Source organism: Diadema antillarum, unplaced genomic scaffold (assembly GCF_040938485.1).
Source record: "Diadema antillarum isolate AM-2024a unplaced genomic scaffold, OU_Dant_1.0 seq00000633_RagTag, whole genome shotgun sequence".
Classification (NCBI taxonomy): Eukaryota; Metazoa; Echinodermata; class Echinoidea; order Diadematoida; family Diadematidae; genus Diadema; species Diadema antillarum.
In genome coordinates, this window is record NW_027271550.1 from 1,247,307 (window position 1) to 1,270,865 (window position 23,559).

The 23,559-nt window shown below is 41.0% G+C and overlaps 1 protein-coding gene across 1 annotated transcript in view; it reads right to left on the reverse strand.

The window, feature by feature from the left end:
- Positions 1 to 2,093: 2,093 nt before the first annotated feature.
- Positions 2,094 to 23,559, reverse strand: part of LOC139736194 (thrombospondin-1-like) — a 71,099-nt gene continuing 49,633 nt past the window's right edge. The window contains exons 13-25 of the mRNA XM_071646928.1: positions 20,418 to 20,522; positions 15,250 to 15,366; positions 14,703 to 14,810; positions 14,125 to 14,284; positions 13,548 to 13,666; positions 12,661 to 12,799; positions 10,513 to 10,608; positions 9,817 to 10,044; positions 9,079 to 9,275; positions 8,454 to 8,528; positions 5,669 to 5,766; positions 3,569 to 3,711; positions 2,094 to 2,636 (exon numbers count right to left, since the gene is read on the reverse strand). Of these exons, the coding sequence (XP_071503029.1) occupies positions 2,629 to 2,636; positions 3,569 to 3,711; positions 5,669 to 5,766; positions 8,454 to 8,528; positions 9,079 to 9,275; positions 9,817 to 10,044; positions 10,513 to 10,608; positions 12,661 to 12,799; positions 13,548 to 13,666; positions 14,125 to 14,284; positions 14,703 to 14,810; positions 15,250 to 15,366; positions 20,418 to 20,522 (1,593 nt within the window). The 3' untranslated portion in view covers positions 2,094 to 2,628. The remainder of the gene's footprint in view (positions 2,637 to 3,568; positions 3,712 to 5,668; positions 5,767 to 8,453; positions 8,529 to 9,078; positions 9,276 to 9,816; positions 10,045 to 10,512; positions 10,609 to 12,660; positions 12,800 to 13,547; positions 13,667 to 14,124; positions 14,285 to 14,702; positions 14,811 to 15,249; positions 15,367 to 20,417; positions 20,523 to 23,559) is intronic.

The window sequence follows — 23,559 nt, forward strand, 5'->3', positions numbered from 1 at the left end:
GTACTTGTACAATTTGTACTCTTTCTGTTCAGACTTACTTTTAACTGGCCAAGAATTTATTTTTGTCTTTTAAGCGCGTGGCATAACTGGGACATGGGTAGAAGACGATAATATTGGAACACTGCACGAGTACTGTCTTAAAAACTTACCGAGGTAAATATTTATTAGATTTTCGATAGTCATTTACTCTCTTTTCAAGTGGACAACATTATACAATGATTCAAAGAGAGACAAAGTACACTGTTTGCGGTTCAATGAAAGAGAATAGTCAAAGTGCCGCGGAACGTACATCATTAGTGTGTGAATTTAAGATTTGTTTTTCTCCATTCTGGAGCACGTACTTATCTAGACAATATTCGTTAATCCAGTTAGAGCACAATGCTCCTTGTAAGGAGTCTTTCGAATCAGAATGATATAAATATATATATGAACTTCGATTCTAAAATGCTAAAAATAGTATATGCTTTAATACCTGACATGCAAACACATTTATAACAGTTTGTACCGTTTGTCAAGTGGAGAGCACATTTTGGAGATGATTCGCAACATAATAAATCGAGAAAATCGAGAAAAGATTTTTTTAAAAATCTGATTGATCGCTGTGTGAGAATTTGGGCAATTCTCGGACATGAATGGCATTTTCCCTCTCATAAGTCTCCTTTTGGGGTTTAAAGTACTATTTTGTCATCAAAGAAAACAAACCTGAAGGCATGGTCTGACTTTCTTTGACTCTCATGCTCCTAATGTTGTACCATCCCTCATACAGTAATAAAATGCTGCCGTCTTGGACACAAGCTGTTGGAACTTGATCGTTTGCCCCATAAAATCCCTCCATGGATTGCTTTCAGAATATGCACACGACGTCCTATACGATATTATGTACAGATGTTTTGCACTATTTCTTTTGTTAATACCTCACATTACGCTTCACATTTCCTTCTTCATTGCAAATGATAAATGATGATATATTTGCATGTCATATGTTAATAGATATACGTACATAATATTTGTTATGCCTCTGATTTGTGATGACATACAATATGTTGCATTCTCGATGAACGTTTTAAACCTCTATTATACATCCGATTAAAATCCTGACTGACAAAAAGCAAATGAACTGTAAGTTCTCGATAACGAAAAATTCTAGGCCATGAGCTTGCCTTTAGATATGATTATATTAGAACGGACATTATATGATTAAGATATTAAGGAACAATCCTTATAAATTACAAACGATATAATCATTTCTGCCACAGTATTGTTCAATATTTAATAACTTTACAAAATGAGTACAAATAAGCAATCTACGAGCTACAACAGCAACGGCGCATGCGTGCATAAACCACATTCACAAACCACATACGCATTTGGCACACACAAAATACACAGAAGACATTTCATCATTGCATAAAGTCAGTTGCCTTTCTTTACTTTACATTTTTCGTTTTACATACATCATAAATAGATGAACAAGAACACGTACATACCGCTATGATTATGTTTATCTCGTTAAAATGCGTTTCACAGCCTTTTTTTGTAATCTTTCCAAACTTAAAAGAAAAAAACTCTTTGAAATCAAAATTTCCACATCATTTTCAATCATGTCATATTTCTATCGGCAACAGAAATTTTGATGTCACTTAGACAATGCACAATATTTGAGGGAAGCTCAAGTTAATTTAGCAGAACGTAAATGTTGATAAGGTCATGCATAATTACTCTGTACACAAGTAAAATACACCAATACGATGACAGATTTGAATATAGTTTTGTGAAAAGTGTACAATTACATCACTTCTTCGCCGCGAAACCCAGGCAAAACACCATGAGAAATGCTGAGTATTTCATTCATACGAGTTCAACCGTGTTTAACCGAATGTGGCGGCCTTGGTGAGGGTGGCCTATTTGTTACGGCTCGTAACGTAGCAGCGGGGTAGGCTCTCGTCCATTCTTCGCCCAAACATGCGTCGATTCCGCAGAATTCAATCAAAGTTTTAACACGCAATATACACAGTACACATTCACACTGCACTGATTCCAATATCATCGCTTCTCGTTCATGTTGTTTTGCAGCTGTTACAGATTCGCGCTTCATATTCAGCGGAGAGAATCCCTCTAATTAACCAACGTGAGAATGCTTCTCGCAGACTTCAGTGTGTCTACAAGTCGTCATTCTCTCGCACCTTCCGCAGTCGACATGCCTTCGTTACACATCTAGTCTTCTTGGTGGTTTAGTTCTTTCTGCAGCGACAAGTAAAAGGTCTCGGCTATAACTTTCTAATAACCAACGTTGATGGCACCATTGTAGATTGATTTGCGTCCATCAAATTAATTTCTCACCGTTCCGGCGCCATCCGGGCGAGATCGACGCGTGTTTCCGTGCAGCGAGTGCGTCGTCCTGTTCGAGAGCTGAACTAGTGTCTTCGACATTGAATACATTATCACGCAAGAGTCGCTGAAATGACCGCTCAGAAATGCGATCATTATCGAGAAAGGCAGAAAGGCAGGTTGCAGAAGTGTTCACGCCCACGGGTTGTGAATTTATGTTGTTGTCATTCAAGTGGAAGTCCTGTTTTGTAGTTTTTTGTTTTTTTCTCTCCTGCAGTTGCTTCGTGAAGTCTGTTTGGCCTAAAAATCTGAAATAGATACAAAAGAAAATGAATTTTAAGTGAGCTTCTTCAGTTTTATGGTCTTAAAGAAATGTATTGTCCTTTATTTTACACTGTCACGCAAACTACTGTAGATACCTTACAACGTCAGCCATTACATGTTTTTCCCAATTAAAATGATGATTTGCCCATTGTTTTGGACCATTTTTACGAGTATTCTGTTTACCAATAATTATTTAGGTAGCCCATACTTGACTCAATGTATGGCTAGGATGACATGTGAATCAACACTGTTCGTTGAGCCACCTTCCAGCATTTAATTACCATGTTCTTCATTTACCAATTCTATACAAGATTTTAAAATCCTCACCAACTTCTCGCAGGGCTTTACAGGGTCTCGATATACATGTAGGTAATGGCAAAGTAACAAAACACACGGTGCAGCCCAGGCTATTTTTCATGGAATATATTTCAGATTTCCATACATGATTTATATTTCTATCTTTCTCTCGCCCAACAGTAGCGTGAATAAGAAATTCAATCCATAAAGAGAATTCTGATGAAAAACCCTCTTTTGCGTCGGATTAGAAAGGATTACGGTTGTACAAAAGTTGATGTCAAGGAAGGCACGGAAAAGGACGAATTATTACTAATAGTCATTTTATTTCACCGCGATCCTCCACACACTTCGTTTTGTGTGCTACCGGTGCTCTGTAATCAGGCCTATTGCAATGCCTCTTATTAAGTGTTCACGTCGAATCAGAAATTAGGTACAAACATATGATAACCCAATTTGTAGGTTTAACATCTATTTCGCAAGATCCTATATGAACACGACAACCACCATGGCCGATTTTGTTAGAAGTCCAGTCAATAACCGTGCTATCATACCGCCCTCTATGCCATCCTTCACTAATACGAGAGAAAGAGAAATGGCACAATATCATACCACAACTGACCTGATAAGCATTTGTATTCCATATCCGAGAAGAAGACCATTTCTTGTGAGAAGCAGTAGAGTCCTAGTCGCCCGCCTCGTAACGTCGAGTCGTAGAGGGGACCGGAGTCGGCCAGCACGCTGCTACCTTCCCATGCTGTCACCCTGCGGAAGATAAGGTGAAAGTTTCCTTGGTTACCGGGGAAAGAAAGATGGTTCTCAAGTTATCACGTGGGAATGTAAGCATGTCATGATTTCGTAGTCTTGTTCTCTGAATTCCTGTTCCTTTACAATGTGCATACGGCTGTAGTGTGTGGATGATGATGATGAATGCACGACTTTGTTCTTCGACAACCATTTTGGTCATCACCGGGTTCCAAGACTCAAATATAATTAATACACGAGTAGAAAAGTCTCAATGAAGGGGGAAGGGGTTGAGGTAAGACGCGGGTTAACCAAAAACAAGACGCTGTTCATTAGAAGCATATTCTTTGTCAAGATGACGATTAGTATCAGCGACAATTGCAACTGTTCCAGGAATATGACGTCATTTCCCATAAAATTCGGGTATTGTCTACTAACCTCACGATAAAAAGGCCTAATTCATCAATGTTTAATTGTTAATGAGATAGTGCCTTCTACGGGAGTTATGATTGAAAGAGAGATCAAACCTGCTTCACATTTGGCATATGAGGGCGCCCACAAAGATTGGTGGTAGTTCTGAATCAATGACATGCGTAAACTAGAAATGAGAGCGCAACAGTTTGGAATCCCTGGTCATGTGGAAGGCATGTCTACATTGTGCATACTTAAACGTCCAATTTTGGCCTTGCCTGAAAAAAAAAATGTATGCCGTTAACCCTTGATTAATTCTAGGTGGTGACTGAAAGACTAAAACAAAAATACATCATAGATAAAAATAAAGAGCAAAGTGACTTATGAAGACCAAATTCATTTTTCTGTGCTAATTTTTCACGGTACAATGTAGTTCATGCGAGTGGCACACGCATGGCTATCCCGATATATATCAAGTACTATATAACTTTCTTCAGACAAAATCTGGTGAAAGTTGGAGAGCTGGCAATCCCAACCCCCCCCCCCCCCAAAAAAAAAAAAAAAAAAATTAGAAAAAGAAAAAAAAAGAGAGAGAGTGTTAACACTTTTGAGACACATAGGTTAAAATAAGGATAGAAAGGAAACTCGGTAATGTTGCATCCCTAAGAAGTGTTCGTCCTCTCCTGCCCCTTTCGGCACTTCCTGTCCTCTTTCATTTGTAGCTCATTGTCTGCCAGCAGCATCACTGATGCCACATATATAACAAAAACCTTCGGGCATCCACCGACCTGAGGGTCAGCGGAAGGGAGCGGGACAGGGTGCGAGGAGTGACCCGCTTTCTCCGTGTCTTTGTGCACGAGACTGTCGTCACGGTGGCACCCTATTTTGAGGCCAGTCCGGCCAGAGGGGGAAAGGAAATTTCTTCTAATTGAACTATGATGCTTTGAACAAAGAGATCTGATTCTCCCCCTCAAAAAACTCCCCTCAGAAATAAGCTCACAAACCAGGATAGGTGAAATTAGTCTCCGGTTGTGTCTCTTTGGCCACCACAAGATTTGTTCACGTATTACTAAAAGATTCGTTACTAAAGATTCGTTATGAATATAGTCTTGAATATTTCATAATAAATAAACTAAATTCTATTACTGATTTATTTATTCCATCGATGTGGTATAAAGGGAATGTTTTGCTAATTTCGTGCTCTACGTAAATGTGTGCTGCATCTAAACGCTCGTGAACTGCGAAATTCCTTAGATTATCATAATACAGTTTTAAAAGGTGCGGAAATCGTTGGACTTTAAACGGATCACGTTTGTGTGTGTGTGTGTGTGTGTGTGTGTGTGTGTGTGTGTGTGTGTGTGTGTGCGTGTGTGTGTTTCCGCTCTAATAGTTATACGTCATTATTGCTTCCTTGCTTTTTATCTTTTTCAAATAATCATGTGTATAGATGAGTGATTGTAGATCTTTTTTCGGGGGGGGGGGGGGGGGGGACTATAATAGGACAAGGTGGGGTAAGTAGTTACATTGTAGTTACTTTCCCCCAAAAGGGCCGGGGTAAAATACTCACTGGATGAAACCATCGCTGGGTCTATGCGTCACTGTCCACCTGTAGGCGGTAAAGTCTTTCCATCCGATCTTATTAGGATCGCTCCAAATCAGTTTTACCTATGGGGAAAAACAAACAAACACAAAAATTAATCATGATGCTATCAAAGCCATCAAGGACGATGATGGACATGAAAGATTTCCTGATAATTGATATGTCATTGATAACACTATACTGGACGACAGAAACCTTAAAACTCTTTACTCCTAATATCGCTGTAATCTTTTCATCTAGTTTACTGCCCGTACTTAGTTACTTCTTGTCCCTGTCAACGCTTAAACGCGCGAAACTGTCCGTTGTCTGATTATCTGTGTCGATAATTCATATCATCAGCAAAATACTTTTCCCAACAGAGGTTTCCATGAACTCTAGGTAAGAACCAGGGTAATTACCGTGGAGTTCACGTCTCACTTTTAAATATTTCTATGACTGGGATTCGTTCAGGTCATTAAGGAAGAGTGTGACAATAAATTACGGATAAAAGGCTTTTGCTCCCTCTCTTCCTCCCGATCACTAGTGGGAGGCATCACCCACGGTCTGGCGGGAATCTGTAACGCCTGCTTCTCATCATAGGGTTTTTCGGCTGGCGTCAGTCATGGGCGGGTTAGAAGCATTCATCACCCCGACACCTCCGGGATGGAAACAGTACCGGACATCGTTCATTGGCACGGGACCAACCTCCCGTTCTTTATACTATCCTTCTCTCAAATGAAGAACCTCTTTTTTTCTCTCCAAAACACCTCAAAATTCTAGAACGCGTCAAGTGGTTAAGTCCACGCAGTATTCAGCTCTATGCAAGTATTTGATGTGGCATTTGTCTGGGTGTAAGACACGACCAAGTCTTCCCATTCACTCATCTCTCCGTTTTATCTAATATCTATCCATCTATCCATCCACATACCTAGTGAATAATCGTTTTGTATGACGTTGTTAATTTGTTAATCATTCATTCCTAGTTCTTAAAATCAACATTCTTTCTTCTTTTTTCTGTTTAACACATTTGTGCGTTTTGTGGTTCATTATCATCCCTCATTGATTTAACTAAACCGATCAATGACACCTTGATCAAATCGACCGAATCAAATTTAAGACAGTGCAAAACGTATCGAGTCCACTTTCTTTTACTCTCTTTCAAAGATTTTCATACTATCATATTGAAAAATAAGAGTGAAAAAAAAAAAAGAACAAAAAAGGGACAAAACCCAAGAGAGTCAGAGAGAAAGGACGGGGGGGGGGGGGGGGAGAAGAAAGACACACACAAAACAAAAATGGGACAGAGATAGAAAAGGTTAGTTATCACAACATTTTTGCCGCAATATCCTGACGTTGTTATTTCAAAATATCAACTTTTATCCTCCCGTCATACAGGACAATATAAACTACTCCCGAGACGACTTGTGGCTACTAGGGCTAGTACTCGTCTCTTCCCTTTCCTTCCACAGTCTTAAATGACGTCACATCTGATTTTTATTAATATTCATCAGACATCTAATGCCGCCATTGATGCAAAATAAAAGCTCTTTGTTAAAGTTCCATTTTGGTTAATTTGAAATGCAAGAAATTAATCGTAGTTAACGGCATTAAGGATTAATCTGGTAAGCCAAAAGCTCCTGATAACTTAATGATCATAATAATGACCTGATAATCATAGAACTTCACCCCTTTAATCATCATCGACTATAAGCTTGGGTCATCAAAGAGACAGGAAAGAATCACAGTTCGTCGAAGTGATAAACTCGGATTAATGAAATTACTCTAGTAGGAGTCCGACTGCTTACAGAAGTTACTAAGTTACGAACGACGTTTTACAATCAATTTATCGTATTCTATTAATAGTTCAGAAACGTCTTCTCCATCGAAGTTGATTCTCTCTTTTTCATAGCTTTCACGTTCTTCTTTTTCTTGCACGACACTCTTCCTTAAGGAGAGGTTTGCTAGTTTCTTTTTTTAGCTCCAGCGGAAATTGAGTTAGGCTCAAATTTTGAGATCTTCGCAAACTGTTTCGGTTTCCGATCAAGAATCCTTTGGGTGGAGTATGCTGGAATAAAAGTGCAGCGGGCTGACTTTGGGGTGGGGGAGGGGAGCTGAAGAAAATAAAAGTGTCAGTACTGGAGAAAGGGCAAGGGGCATTGAGGTGGGGAGGAGGAGGTGGGACGGTGACATGGCAAAAAGTCTAGCGGTGACTCACTGTACATCCGATTTCAGCGCTCAGGGGAGTACGGCATGAACATGCCATGCACGGTCTGCGCCACTAAAACGCCCTCTAGGGGCCGAGAACGCGGGGGAATATTAAATGAGCGACTTGGGAATAGTTTCCAAATATAGCCACGATCGCTTTCTCGTCACTTTTTTTTTTTCGTTGCCATGGAGGGGTGCGGGAGTTTCCTCATGTGTAGAAATGTCAAGGTCGTATACGGGATTCAAGGCTGTTCTGGACGTGTTCTTTCACAGGCACTGACCACTGCCGTATTCTTCGTTGCTTGATAGTGTTGAACAAGCATCGTTACCTTTGTCAAAATATATCATCCAATCATCAATTTACTGTGTTCCTTTTTAGGATAGCATCATAATCATATGGGCATGGCATCTACACCCATTCCATAAATAAAAAGTTTTCTTTAATCTGACTCTCAGTTTGGAACACATAGAATCTACTTCTATGATAATCTGTTTATTTTCATATTGATCTTCCATTATGATCAAGGCATAACACTGCAGGAGTTCTTCTTCTTTTTTTCGTTCTCACCTGGTCTTCTGTGTCACCAGTGTGCCACATAGCATTTCTCAAGTATTCACCGGGACCAGTTGTAGAGTTGATCAGCTGTGGAGGCGACAAAGAAAAGATGGAAAATAGATACTTCTTTCAGGTCCACATCACTGCAGTGGTAACGACACATTTATTCATGGGTGCAGCTAGCCCAACGTCAACGCAATGACATGTAGTCGTCATCAACTAACAACTGTACGTAATTTTAATCGTGAGCAACTGCAGATTAATTTACTAAACATTGCTCATAAGCCAAGGTTTTGTGTTAACTTTTTGTCATTTTCACACAGCAATGCAAAATTCAAAATTCAAAACAATTCTGTTACATCATCTAGTGCGCACGTCAAATGACATGTTCTTTTTATGTGTTTCTAAATGTGAGAAAAGTTTGCAATCATAAATTTCGATTCTCTAAGAATCTTGTGACTAATGTCTGACGGGGTATTCAATATTAGTGTTAATAGACTAAATTCTAAATTTGGTGAACACTTTTTGTTTATGATCATTGTTATCAAATTTATATTCGACAGCTGTATCCGCATGATTAGGCAAATACTCTTCTTCCGCACTTTAATAGAAAGCTCACACAATGCGCGATACCGACCTTGAGCTGTAGGCCAGCCGTGGCTTCGGCCGGGCTGGGTTTGGGCTGCCAGTATCTCTGCGTCACCTGCTTCCACATGACGGCGTAGAATCGGTGGTTGGACTGGTAGCCGAAGATGAAGCCGGCGTAGTCGTCGTCCTTGGCGGTGTTCACGTAGAAGGTACCACTGAACTGAACACTCTCGAACTCGTCATACCCTTGGATTCAGGAAAGGAAAGAAATTCGTTTAACTAAGAAGACACGTATAGCCTGTGTGACTATTAGTTTCACGGGTAGTACTTTTTTTTGAGGGGGGGGGGGAGACTGAGAAGCAAATCTTATTAGCTGGCTTATATTATATAAACTCATCACAAAATTATAATTGACGGGGAAAGAGTTAGTGTCAAGGGTACGTACTAGCATAATAAATCCATCGTCAAGTCGCTGGAGAGTCTCCTGCTCATGAATACAAACACTTGTGGTTTCAATTTCAATTTCAATTTCAATTTCAACTTATAAGGACGCCTTGCAAAAACAACAAACAAACAAAAAAACAAACAATCAAACAAACTCTGCCAAATCTACGCAAATGAAGGATACTGTATGACCGTGAAGGCAAGATAATTAATATGGTGTGTAATAATGAGAAGAGAATCATACTCAAACGCAACATAAGATTAACGAATAGTGATCACTGAAAGAGTAGACACCAGGGCGTGGCCTTGGTAGGGATTTGTTAGACCATGGATTGACACTAACCTACAGCTAGACCAGGATCGCTGTTGATGGTCTGTACCAGCTCCAGCCCGTGGTTGCGCACCATCCAGTTGGGCTCCAGCTGCGAGGCTCCTGACGGGTCCATGGGCACCATCTGGAAGGCGGAGAGATCGGTACGCTGGATCATGGCGTTCTCCGGGCAGGCGTCCATGATGTCCGAGTAACCGTCGCCATCGAAGTCGGCCTCGCACGCATCGCCGCGACCGTTCTCTGCGATCGACATCGGGTGAAATAATTTTCAAATTATCATGACAGTGACAATAATGTTTATGACAATGATAATAACAGCAATAGTCACGTATATCACAATTATTATCATCATTACCAGTTATCATCATCATCATCACGATCATTATGTTTTTCATGGAATCAGTATATATAATCATTATCATCCTGACAACCACAATCAATCATCGATATAATTTTAATCTGTTACAAGTCAGACACCTCAATCTTCATTCGGTAACTTTACGAAAGAATGAAAACATGGGCAGATCTTGAAATTGGATGACTTTTTGGTTTTGTTTTGTCTTGTTCCTGCAAACATGTGTCTTAAAAAAAAAATAACTTCTCGTAAGAAACGGTCATTATCTGTGGTGAAATGTGTCATTCCTGAAGGCTGCTGCCCAGCCCATGGCCTAGCCCGTGGGGCACGTTATCACGGACAAATAGACGTACCATCGGTGTCATTCTGACTTGGGTTGAAGATAAGTCTGCAGTTATCATCGCGGTCGAGCACGCCGTCGTTGTCATCGTCGGGATCGCATGCATCACCTGAACAGTGTGAAGACAGACGAAAGTGACAAAATGTCTTAATATTTCGCAGGCAGGGGTACAAGCACTACTTAAAAAGCAGAACTATCACTCATACTAGTTCCATGCTATATGTTACATTAAGACTTAGTATGTGCCTGTTTTATGACTCGTGTGATTCTACGACTGTACATGTTTGGTTTAATGCGCTGAAAGAGCTGAAAAACCAGAAATTTCCCAACATGCAGTGGAAAGGAAAATTGCGCAACACGTGGCCATCTGATGAAAAATCTCCACGTGTTATATAGTCCTTGCAGATTTGCGTTTTGGTCAATGACACACAACTCACTCTCTTTGTGGATCACAGATGTTATTGTTTGACATCAGGATACGTTCGGGGAAGGGAGATTGAGAGAGGGATGGTGGAAGTCCACTATTGTCTAAAAATTGCACGTGCAGGATGCGAAACCGTGATTTGATATGACATCGGGGAATATTTCTGCGATGTTGCCATCAGTGTTTCGCACCGTTGTGATTGGATAAGAGGGACAATTTCCTCTTGACAACATGAAAACTTCAGCGGGAAGTGAACTCTAGCGTTGGGAAAAGAAAAAGGAGAGAGAGCTCAGCCAAGGCACGAGATATTGATTCGGGCATGTATGTCTGGGTCTCTGCCAACTAATTTCCCCTCTCCCTTTATCTTCTATTTCGCTAGAGGCTCGGAAAGAATCCTAAATTGCGCAAATTTCCTCCCCGTTTCTCCGATAGATTCAAGCGTGTGATAAGTTCAGAGGCCCTAAACTCCCAAAGGGCGCCTTACTCTTAATGCAATCTGCCGGGAAATGGATAGGAAGAGGGCTTCAGTGCTTGTTGGATTTACAGCGGGATGGGGGGGGGGGGGGAGGTAGGAGTAAGGGATGGCATCTTGAGAGCAATTCAGCTGCAATTACACGATGAATAGGAGGAAGAGAAAGAGCATGAGCAGGGAAGAGAAATCCCAGAGCGGTAACAACCAGAACTAATATTTGGGGAGCGTGAGCATTCATGATAACTTGACGAGATGTGAAGACAAATTTCCCAAGAGCTAGCTTTTGTGACAAATTAGAAACTGACCTGGTTAAACAAAGGGGTTGATTTCGATGATACATGGCATTGTTATCATAACTTCCCTTGGCTGATAACCTATTTCGATGGGCAACATCTATTTTCTACGAAACCATCAGGGGGGAAAACCCTGGCAAGTAACCCCAGATAAGCTAGATGTGAAAGATCTATCGGACAATATCGCACTTGCGGTACAGGCTCAGTTGCTCAACATGGGTACTCTGTTCTACATTTTAAGATAAATCTTTAGAATACCCTTCACCCCACAAAGAATTCTTGTCCAAGTTTGTAGGGTCAGTGTCCATGTACAGCAATGAAAATTATCCTTATCTGTGTACTCCTCCTCAGCATCACTTTTGTCCATGGCGCGATAATTATATAAGAGAACATTTCATTCAAAGAAAGAAGTGAGAAACAGCCTAGTAAAAAGTAACACCTCTTTCTGAATATTCTGGCCTTTTAAACGCCATTGTGTCATGCAACTATAACGTGGATGCCTCACATAGGTGCAATGACCACTTCACTGACAAAAAAAATTGTAAAGTTCACAAGCTTTGTGTCATTCGTGTCCTAAACGATTTGTTTAGTGAATAGAATGTCATTACTTCCACTATTTCTTCGAAAACACATTTTCTCCCTGACTCTGATCAAAATTTGTCGATATTATATATTAATGTGTTCCTAAATACCTTCCCTTACAAGGAATAGAAGTCACTTGTATTGTGGCCCTAGTATGGGAAGTCATGTTTGATTGGCAACGAAGGGTCAAAATTTTTCCTATCGGTTCTAAAATCGCGCCCTGATTTTCAATCCTCTGCAGGTCATGTAGGCCTATCAAACACATATAGTGCGTTTTATGTGTTGAAAACGTCTCTGCATTTTTACTCTGCACGAAATTAGCATGGTAGAACATTATTTTGTTTTAGTAGTCATAATTGCTGATGATTACGTTCTCCTCAATTCACTAACCTAAGCCATCGTTGTCGTGGTCCTTCTGGCTGGCATTAGGGATACCAGGGCAGTTGTCTAGGTTGTCCTGGTGACCGTCGCCGTCCTCGTCGATGTCGGTGTCGCATTCGTCACCCACATTATCGTCATCGGTGTCGATCTACATCAGAGAAAACGGACGGGTTTGTTTAAGGTATACTGGTGTAATAATTCGCTTGAAGATATGATTCTGATTGAAAAACTACTAAATATATTGACACTGAATTGGTGAATTGGATCATTATTTTAATTTTCTGTATGGGTGTGTGTAATTCATGGCATGGTTTTGGATCTCATTAATTCCCCCATCCCCTCTTTCTTTCTTCCTGTCTCTAAATACAGGAAATACACCTTACTACCAAAAAGAGGCAGAAACAAACAGCTTGGCATATTCATTGGCAGTTACGAGAATGAGAGACGAGCATGCGATATTGTCATACGACATTTTGGAATGTGGTGAAAATAACGGCTATAGGGAGTAAATCGCATTGGCTGTTTTCCATTTGATCTGAACGATTCAAATGTCGTGTCAACCACAAATTACTCCCCACTCCAGCGTAGTGCAAATGATGAATTGCAAATAGACTTAAATAAGTTTGTCACTGAAATTGATAGAAATGCTCTCAAACCAAAAAAGAGACACAATAATTCATAAATTTAATTCAACGAGTCATAAAGTTAGACTTGCGCATGCGCCACGATTATAACCCTGTTTCCTCCTCACTATTCCATTGAATAACGATCATAGAGGTTTTGTCACTCTTAATGGACCAGGTAAGAAGTTGAAATATTGTTAGAGTCTTCCATGACGTCATAGTCCTTTTGTCCACTCAGACGACGGCATGGTCTAGCCACGCCCTCACACGTACCTGGAAGGGGTTGAAGTCGAAGGGACAGTTATCGCACACATCGCCAAAGTTATCGGTGTCGCTATCGTCCTGGTTTGCGTTGGCGTGCTTGGGGCAGTTGTCCATCATGTTGTCCCAGCCTGCATGTCAGAAAGTCGTCAACAGATGAAAAAAAAGTATGAAAAAATAATGCCTCCGGCACTCTTCGGCGGAGGCATAAAAAATGATCATGATAAGAATTAAGGGAAGGAAGGGAAGGGAAAGTGCAACAAACTCATGTTTTGCTCTCTGGTTTTAAAAGTCTCTAAAATCACGTCCACAATCTTTGCCAATAACAAGGGAAGCGAGTTGACAAAGTGCGCGCAAACAGTTACACACACACAAAAAAAATAAAACCAGAGGTCCTCACTGTAACCTCGTCTGGAACAAACAGTGTCTCACTAATGAGCGGAAATAAGCTACATCATCCATTCATTGATTTTTGGCGAAGGGCCACGACTTCTCTGAACGATATATCAGCAAGTGTTTACGATAATTAGCTGTCTAGGAGAGCAACACATGACAAAGGTAATCTCCGGTGACCTCAGGCGTCACTTACCGTCGTCGTCGATGTCGTCGTCGCATTCGTCACCATATTCGTCACCGTCAACATTTTCCTGCCGCTTGTTGGCATGTCGAGGGCAGTTGTCACAGGCGTTGCCGACGAGATCGCCGTCCTGATCCTCTTGCCAGCGGTTTGCCACCAGCGGACAGTTGTCCTGCGGAATGACGGGGACAGAGTGACGATGGGAGGTAAACGAGTTTCATTTCGAGGAGAAATAGAAAATTGATAGCTTAATGTGATAGCTTGTTGAGTCTTCATGAGTAGGATAACTTGGTTTCTGGCTCCCACTCAGCAAAGCAATTATTACTCCCTGACAAGAATTAGTACATTGACTCCTGAGAAGTCATTTCATTCTGAAGCTGGGGCGTCAATATATTGCCGTGTAAAACATGCTCACCGGCAGCAACGAGGTGTGTACTTACTATTCCACGAAGCTGTACATACAGTTTTACATTTACGTCTAATATATTCCTTGAGATCTTTTGCATGCACTCAGAAGACGCAGAAAAATGAATGATCATAAGACTGAGTATAAGTGAATTGGTCCAATCTGATTCAAACTGTGACCTTACCCTCTCGTCAATGATGCCGTCGTCGTCGTCATCATCGTCGCAAGCGTCTCCCTCTCCGTCCCCATCATTGTCCTCTTGACCGCTGTTTGGCACGCTTATGCAGTTGTCCTAGAATGTCGAGAAAGAAAGAGTAGAATGTAATCAGTCATGCGGGTCTGGAGACCTGCAAAATGTGGGTGATATTTCATGATTTGTAGTCCTGAATTTAGAGTCTGGTTATATTTCATGCCTTAGAGAGAGTGAGAGAGAGAGAGAGAGAAAGGGAGAAGGAGAGGGAAAGTATTGTAACATAATAAATGTAACTGCAGTGGGAATAAACGAAATGGAAGCAAGAATTAGAGCATTCGCTCTTCATCAATATCATACACATTTAACTAAAATCATTTTTCTAAATATGAATTGCAGCAGCGTTTCTTGATATCGATTGGCATCCCAAGTCCCCTGTTAGAGTGTATATAAAAGGTGGAGTTCTGAGATCTCAAACCTTTTTCCGCACCGTAACGACATGAGGAGAAAATGACGGTCACCGACTATGGATAGCCCTTACCTTCACACAGTGAACGTAGTCACCCATTCCAGAGCAGTCGAGATCGATGTCGGGTCGACCATCAAGATCGCTGTCGAGTCCGCAAGCGTAGCCATCCCCAGCGTATCCAGTTCGACACTGCAGATACGGCGGTAAGAAACAAGGAGAGAGAGAGAGAGAGAGAGGAAAACATGAAAATTACTTATCTGAATATCTCAATAGACAATTGTCGATTATCGTATTCCAGCAGTAAATATATTTCCTTCATTGCTGCATCGCTGTAGTAGAAGTAGTAGTAGTAGTAGAAGTAGTAGTAGTGGTACATGTAGTAGTAGTAGTAGTAGTAGTAGAAGTAGTAGTAGTAGTAGTAGTAGTAGTAGTAGTAGCAGTAGTAGTAGTAGTAGTAGTAGAAGTAGTAGTAGAAGTAGTAGTATCAGTAGTAGTAGTAGTAGTAGTAGTAGAGTAGAAGTTGTGAGATAAGTAGTAGAAGCACTATAGTAGTATAAGTAGAAGATGAAACAGTAGTAAGAAAAGTAGCAGTCCCTATGGTGGTCGTAGAAACAAAATATTATAATTGGATATAGCACTATTAATGGAGGTAACAATAGTAAAATAACAAGAACCAAATAAGAATATGAATTGCAGTGATAGAGATGGGGGTCATCGATGCTCAAATACACACACAATCTACACAGTAGGAACGTGGGGGCATGCAGCGCAAAATATCTTGTTATTCCCAGTCATACAAACAGGAACCACAGTTCTCTCAGAAGAGTGCGGCGCCGATTGTCCTATTTGTTATTTTCTCAGACGAGGTCATTTTCTTTTTCTTATTTTGACTCGCTTGTCCATGGGAATTCACCTTTTGAAAAAGATGACCTACAAATAGGTCAATATACTGTGGTATATATTCTGAAGTAAAAAAAAAATTGTGATAAACAGTCGCTTCGTTAGCATATCCGATTTCATTTGACGGTGAATCATATCATTCCGATTGTAAATGGCAAGGCAAAAAATGGTTGCTGTTTTATAATCTTAAAAAACTGAATTCAATGAAGAAAAAGAAAACTTTGAAAAAAAAACACTCGCAAGTATGTAACATACAAACATGGAAACCAAGAACTATTGTTTGTCAAACAGTCTCCGCTCACCTATCGCAACGTTACAGTATTCTCTTCCCCTTTCATGCATTTTCCAGATTGAAAAAACAACATGCATGACGAAAAGAAAAAGTGAATACCGAGTAGCTATTGAACGAAATTATTTAAACATGCCGATTACAACATCAAATTGCTATCTTTGGGGATGAAAATAAGGATGCAATTCTTCTGTACTAGTGAGTATGTTTACATTGGAAGAAAACAAAGCCTGTTACGGTATATCGCTCTATCACAAAGAAATGAATTACTATTATAAACAAAACATGTGTTTTGTTTTCTTCTGTTGCAACATAGCTTGTTTTATGAGTGACTAGATAATTCTCGTCAAGTTTTCCAAAAGTACATAGCATTTTCTTTTCATGTCGTTTTCTCAAACTGCAACGTATGAAAACTCAATACACGCGCTACTAATACATCACATTGTAGTGTGCTTCAAGAGTTGTAAGGGCCGTCTACTGCTGGTATGAAGGTGACGTCAACACTGACGTCACAGCATGCCCATGCATTACAGTACAAAACGAGACATGTCTTCGCAGAAATAAAGTGGAAGGCAGTAGCTATTCCAGGGTACGACCAGGGAGGGGGAAAGAGACACCTTCCTGGTACGAGTTCTCCCCTCGGGATCGAGCCCTGTATGCGAGTACCACGAGAGCTCGTTCGTCGGAAGAGGGAGCGCTATCTTATACCTCACGATTCTTATCGACAGGTAGAAACTGACCGACGTGTTTGATCAAAATCTGCGTTTACAGAGTTTGTGGTTTTTATGACGGAAACCTGATGGGACAAGGAGGAAAAAAAAAAACATAATATACCAAGTCTGATTCAACCAAATGACGCAAAGGATCTGTTCCTTGTTCTTCAATTACCCAGTATCGTTTAAAGTTGATAAGGAGAATTTCTCAAACGAGTTATCACTCACACCATCAGTGTCACGCAGAAAGGGTTTTACACTTCACCTAATGGGCCTGATATACACTCATTCATTCTATGTTCTTTACACCAACAACCTTTTATCTAAAACATACTGAACATGACATATGTAATAAGGATTTATATATTCACGCTCCATCCAAATATTTTAACACACACTTTTCTATTAAATATACTCTGAACGCTGTTCATACCCAAACACAACATCATTCTGGAATCTACGTAGACAGACAGACAGACAAGACAGATAAAGCCCACAGACAGACAAATAGACACACACACATACAACCACACACGACATTTCCTTACATATATCAAAAGCCATTCATAACGCTTTGTAAGATCACACATCGCTTCTCCGTCGTCCTACTCCCGACGAAGAAGCCCTCGTACTGAGATAATTTCTTATTGAGAGAAAGAAGAGAGGGAAAGAAAGAGACTGAGCGGGGAAAAAACCTACATCAAAAACCCGTGTGCACCTCAAATTCAATTGGCGTATCCCTGACCCCTTGCGGCAACCTACCCTACAGCTATGGTCACGAAATGTGAGGACTCCGAACAGACATATCAGCGGGTCATTATCGTGCAAGCTAACGAATGCCCAGAGGCGGCACGCACGATTGAACGACACCCTGCCGTGAGAATAAGAAGTATTTAAGTCAGTTTTTTTTTCTTACTTTTATATGAAAACAAAAGTGTACCCAGCGTATTATCAAAGATTGGCGGGAAAGGGCGCTGTTCATCTCACTTCTCACTACACAGAGATAATCTTGAGAAGTGGGTGATTGTTTTCAAATTCCTACTTCGTAATACTTCTGATCAGCGCGGAGATGCCGTCATATTGAATTATCTCAAATACCCCACGACTGTCAGCGCGGGCGGTAGTCAGAGCAAAAGAAAAAAAAAGAATACAATAAAAAAGAAACGATTGACAGATGACTTGTCGCGTCCTGCTTTGAAGTTCTCGCCATCTTTCAGATGTCATAGCTCACATTGCAGAAGGCTTTCTCGTTCGAGAAGTGCCTAAAGAAGGCGGTATCATCAATGGCGAAAAACAAACAAACAAACAAAAAAATACACAAAACACAGAGCCGTTATCCATTTCACCTTGGCACTGGCGCTATTCAATAGATTAGTAAAAAAACCATGAAATACCTTTCATATTGACAAATAAATTTTCTGAAAGCTGATAGTGTTACTGTTGCTTAACATTAAGTTAAAAGTCATACATACTACTCCCCCTCCCTTACATTATGTAGATTTAAAAAATGAAGACGAAAAAAGGGTAGTTTTGGGGTTCTTAGGTGACTTTCAACAAACCACTCATGCTACTCTGTTTGTTTGTTTTTTCGATATTCTCTTTCAGCCATTTCAACACCAATTTTCATCAAACAAACTTCTTAATTCCTCTTAGGATTGTATGCTCTTTAATATTTCATGTAAGTGGTTTCTAATCATCTCACAAAAAGTTAAAACCTGAATCACCACCTCATCCAAAGCTATACCACCCCTTTAATGGTGGTTTGGGTAGGTACAATAGAAATATGACCAGAAAACCCCAGAGTGCTAAATTGTCATTATTTCCTCTTCCTGCTGGCAGTCAATGCTTTTTGGTGTCCAATGCAATAACGCACTCAGGTATACTACCGATGACACATGTCATGATCCATTATAACGCCGATGGTGAAAAGAAATAATAAAACAGAGGGAGGGATGGCATGCTGTATAAACGAGCATCATGTACCCCAGAGAGGTGGGAGAGCCCCTCCCTGATGTACCTGTAAAAGGAACTTTTTGACATTGCCACCCATCGAGCTGGAGGAATTCTGATATTGTTGACAGATTTAGACGGGGCTCCCGCGCACGGAATTTGGTCTCTTTTGTCTACTTTTTTCCAGCGCTGACGACATGAGCCTCAACCACGGGCAAGAGCAGAGCGCGGGGGCCGAGCGAAGTTCACGTGCCGATGGAATGTGAAAATGTTGTTTTATTATCGCAGACTTCTCTACGCAAACAAGTGACCGAGATCAGCAGAAATTTCATGATCTGATGATGTTGAATTGAAGTTAGTCACCAGGGGCAGAAAGTCTTCGTGGAAAATTGCGGAAGAAGTGACAAACTAAAATCATTGACATGAATTTGACGTGTGACCCTTTCTAGAGTTATTACTTCAAAGCGGCTTCAGCTCGGAAATCATAACCCTGTGCATGAGCAACATATCATCAGCTGATGGCTAGATATCAGAAAATATGACTAGACTAAAAACGTCATAAAAACCCTCCTCTTGAAATATGAAATAAAGAAGAGGAAGAAGGAAGATGGAGAGGGGGGCGTTAAGGGGCGGAGAAGAAATGGAGACATGCACACTAAATAGAATACGAATGAGGGGCGGACGAGAAAAGTGAAAAAAAAAGAAGAAAGCAACTAAAGAATAGGGACATGATGACGTGTCGAACAAATTGAAAGTAGGAGAAAACAAAAGAAGGACAAAGTAGAAGATAATTATAGACAGAGGGAATTGAGAGGCCTGAGGATGAGGGAAGATGGGAGTACACTGAGAACAGAGAAAGAAGCAGAAGACACAAATGCACCAAAGAATGATGAGAAAAGGGTACAGACAACGACAACGTCGTTGTCTTGTCCTCATTGTCTGAATAGGACCATGGACCATAAGACTATATGTGAACAGAATACGGGTGATAAGGTGGCATACCGCCTTTGTAATTTACTCTAAATCTTGCTCAGTTTCTGAAGAAGCACAGCAACTTGCATCCGTGTGTTTCCTCCATGTATATGTTATGCTCTGATCTAAAATCGCAGCAGAGGAGCTCGCAGATAACGGTAGAAAAGAAGTTAACACCCATTACAGGCACGACACGTGCACTCACAACGCCTTCATTTCAACACAAGCTCGTACAGACACGTAACCCTTGTTCGAATAATGGAGAAGAAAATGAAATATATATTTCATCCAAGTATCTCGTTTATGAAAGAGGGGTGGGGAGGGAGGAAAGACACTCAATATAATCAGTCACAGGAGGGAAGTATCATTACTTCCTTGGTCACAGCAACAAGTAGTAACATGAGTTCTTAACATACCCGACATCCATACTGCGGCTGACTGTATGGCCCAAAGAACGTGCACTTCGCATCTGCGGCGCAGTTGTGCGTTCCTTCCGTGCAAGGGTTGATAGGAATACATTGCTGTGGAGGGAAAGAGAGATATTTCAGAAGAAGTCTCAAGGTTAGATATACTCTATATGTCACGTAACCCATGCAAACATACATATACAAGGCTAATAACAGTCATACATGATTTGTATTTGATTTGTTGTCCTGAAACCAAGAAATGATCATAATCAAATTAACCTTCTGTGAGACGAATAGAAGATGTTGTCATGGTGACGATGAGCCCCCCCCCCCCCCCCCCCACCCTTAAAGAAATGTCATGGCATCCAGCGTGAACTGAACAGGCGTAGATGTCGGAAATGAGTTTCATCACGAGGGAAATTTGAAATCGTCATGCACAATAAACAAACTCTCACCAGGGTCATTACGAAAACTGATGTTACCGACGACAAAGAAAAAAGATTAAATTATTTCAATCGAACTTAAGCAGACTCGTTCATAATATTAAAAAAAGGATATGTTTGCTGGAGGTATAGGAGCCAATATGCGAGTAAAAACACTATTATGCTGAATGAGAGAAGTGGGTGCTTCAGGACATTCACCCTACAGTCTTTATGTATCCATTCAGCAGGAATTCTTCGTCTTCCTGAAAAGTTTCTGTTACTCCGATCAAGACGTCAAACCGAAGGATAAATCCCTTCAAAACGCTTCGTGTTTTCGTTTCATCCATTCCATCGAATGGTCATTCTACGACAGCACTTCACAAACATTTGATTGCTGCTAGCAAAACACACGTGCAGCCCAAGGACAACAAACAAGTGCAGTTTGATGCCCTTTTTAAATGCCGAGGACGCAAGACTGCGAAATCTATCAGGGCAAGTCTCGGCTGGAGACAACCGCGGCCGGCCGGTGCCAAACGTACGTGACCTTTGACCTTTAAGACGAGCTGTCCTTCGAAATAAGGAAAATATGAAACATAGCAGCTCGAATAGACCTTCAATCGCACACCTGTATTCTAACTATATTCGCCAATACCTCCAGACTAAAAACTGCCCGTAAATAAGGGGGGACGTCGTCACCTTCTCAAATGTTGGCGATTTTCTTCCCGGTGCAAACTTCAGGGAAACGGCTTCTCCACGATTCCTTACACATTTCCACTTCCTAAGTCGAGGTGTACAGCTATAACGACATACTTGACCCCCCCCCCTTCCCCTTTCCTTTCTTACCTGACCTCTCCATTCCTGTCACCAAACTATCTTTGCATGGCGACACCCATCTACATTATGCCAGGATCCCATACTTGAAATAATTCCTATGGAATCTTCCCCATTTATCGCATCTAAATCCAGAGACGGATAAGTCAGTGGTGACAGGGACGTATTTTCCCTGAAGATGCAGCGGTCGTACCAAATGTTGCAAACAATACTATGACACTTAGCAGCAGAACCAAGGTGTGATCCGATGAAAGAAAACTTAAATAATGGTAGGATTGGGATTTTTGCGATAGCAATTAATCGGAGCTCATCGATGTTCTTCATCGGATCCGATTACATGCAATGATGGCAATTCACATTTGTCGTTATCACACTAACTAAGTGCTGCCTGATCGTCTTCTCAACGTGGGACGATGTAAGCTGGTGGATTATCTAAGGTCGATTTTTTTTCCTCCCCCGTGGGAATATCCGGACATGTGTTCAGTCCGATCAAAGCGGTGACGAAACATTAACGTGACTTTGATGTCGTTGGACTACAGTCACCACCACTTGGAGGGTTTATTTGTGCAGCACTGGCTCCATCAGGGACGAGGATGTTATTCACAACGGCGAACTACTTTCCAAAGAGCGGGAGTAGTACACGTGGAATGTGGGTCAAGAAGCTTATTTGTCTTCCTCTCCTTTTTCTTCAATAAATGTGACAAAATGAATAAGTGTCTGGAGAAAATATAGCAGTATCTAGGTCATTTTGCGTAAACAGCCAAGCCACTCACTTATTGCCACCTACATGTAGTCAATGATATTCTTCAAACAGAAAAACATTAACCCAAATGTTTCATCAAAAAGTAAGCTTATCGATCTAAATAAACAGTGCTGAAACATGGCTTTATAGAAGATAAATATATTATGTTACAAATAAAGAAAACAGTAAGGAGAAGGGTAATGAACTTGAGCCTTGGGCAATGGGGAACATTTCCGGACCACGGCTAAGATCGTCGCGGATGGTGATGGTGACTAAAGGTGCGACAGCCCGAAAAGTAAACAGATGTAACTGGGCGTGTAACATGAAGCGTCTCAAGGGGGCGCGATTTCCCCTTCTGGACTTCAAGAGTAGAAAGGTCATGGGCACCGCTGACTGTCATCGGGCGCTTCGTTGCAGCTCCGCCCAGCTCTTCTCCAACCATTTTTTTGGCAACCGTGAACCATTTTCCTGCTGAACCCTTCCTCCTGCACCTCCCTCCCTCCCTCCCCTCCCCCTCTCTCTATCTATAATCTCCCTCTCCTCCTTTCTACTCAACCCCTAACGTTTTTCTTCTTCACGTGCTCAAACATCACGTTCACTCAATTCCCTAGATAACTACTATCGCTTGGTTTCGCTTATGGAATTAAAAAAAAAGAAAAAAAAAGGGATTTTCGGTGCCAACCTTCTTTCTATTTCCCGCCTAAGGACATTAATCTTTTTGTAAATGTCTTAGACATCATAAAACCACATTACTTAACTTTTTCCCTCTTCATGCATACCAAACAAACATTTCGCCCGTGCCCCCCTCATTCACCCCTACAAGGTCCAGAAGGCCAATACGGCCCACTCGTATTGATTCCCTTGATACTCATGTTTCTCCTTCTTTCTCATCAAACTCATTTGGCATTCCAGTCACTGACAATCGCTACGATGACATGAGCTTTCCCCCCCCCCCCCGTACCAATGAAAGAAAAATTGCTGAGTAAGTGTAAATGATCATGATTTCAACGAGAATATTTTTCACGGGCATTTTGATAGGGAAAAAAAATCACTACCAACTGGATTCAAAGTTTGCGAGAAATCTTCGTCCTTGTCAAGTGTCACTGCTATCGACACTGCTATAGATCATATTGCATGATAACGTTTGGTTGTGAAC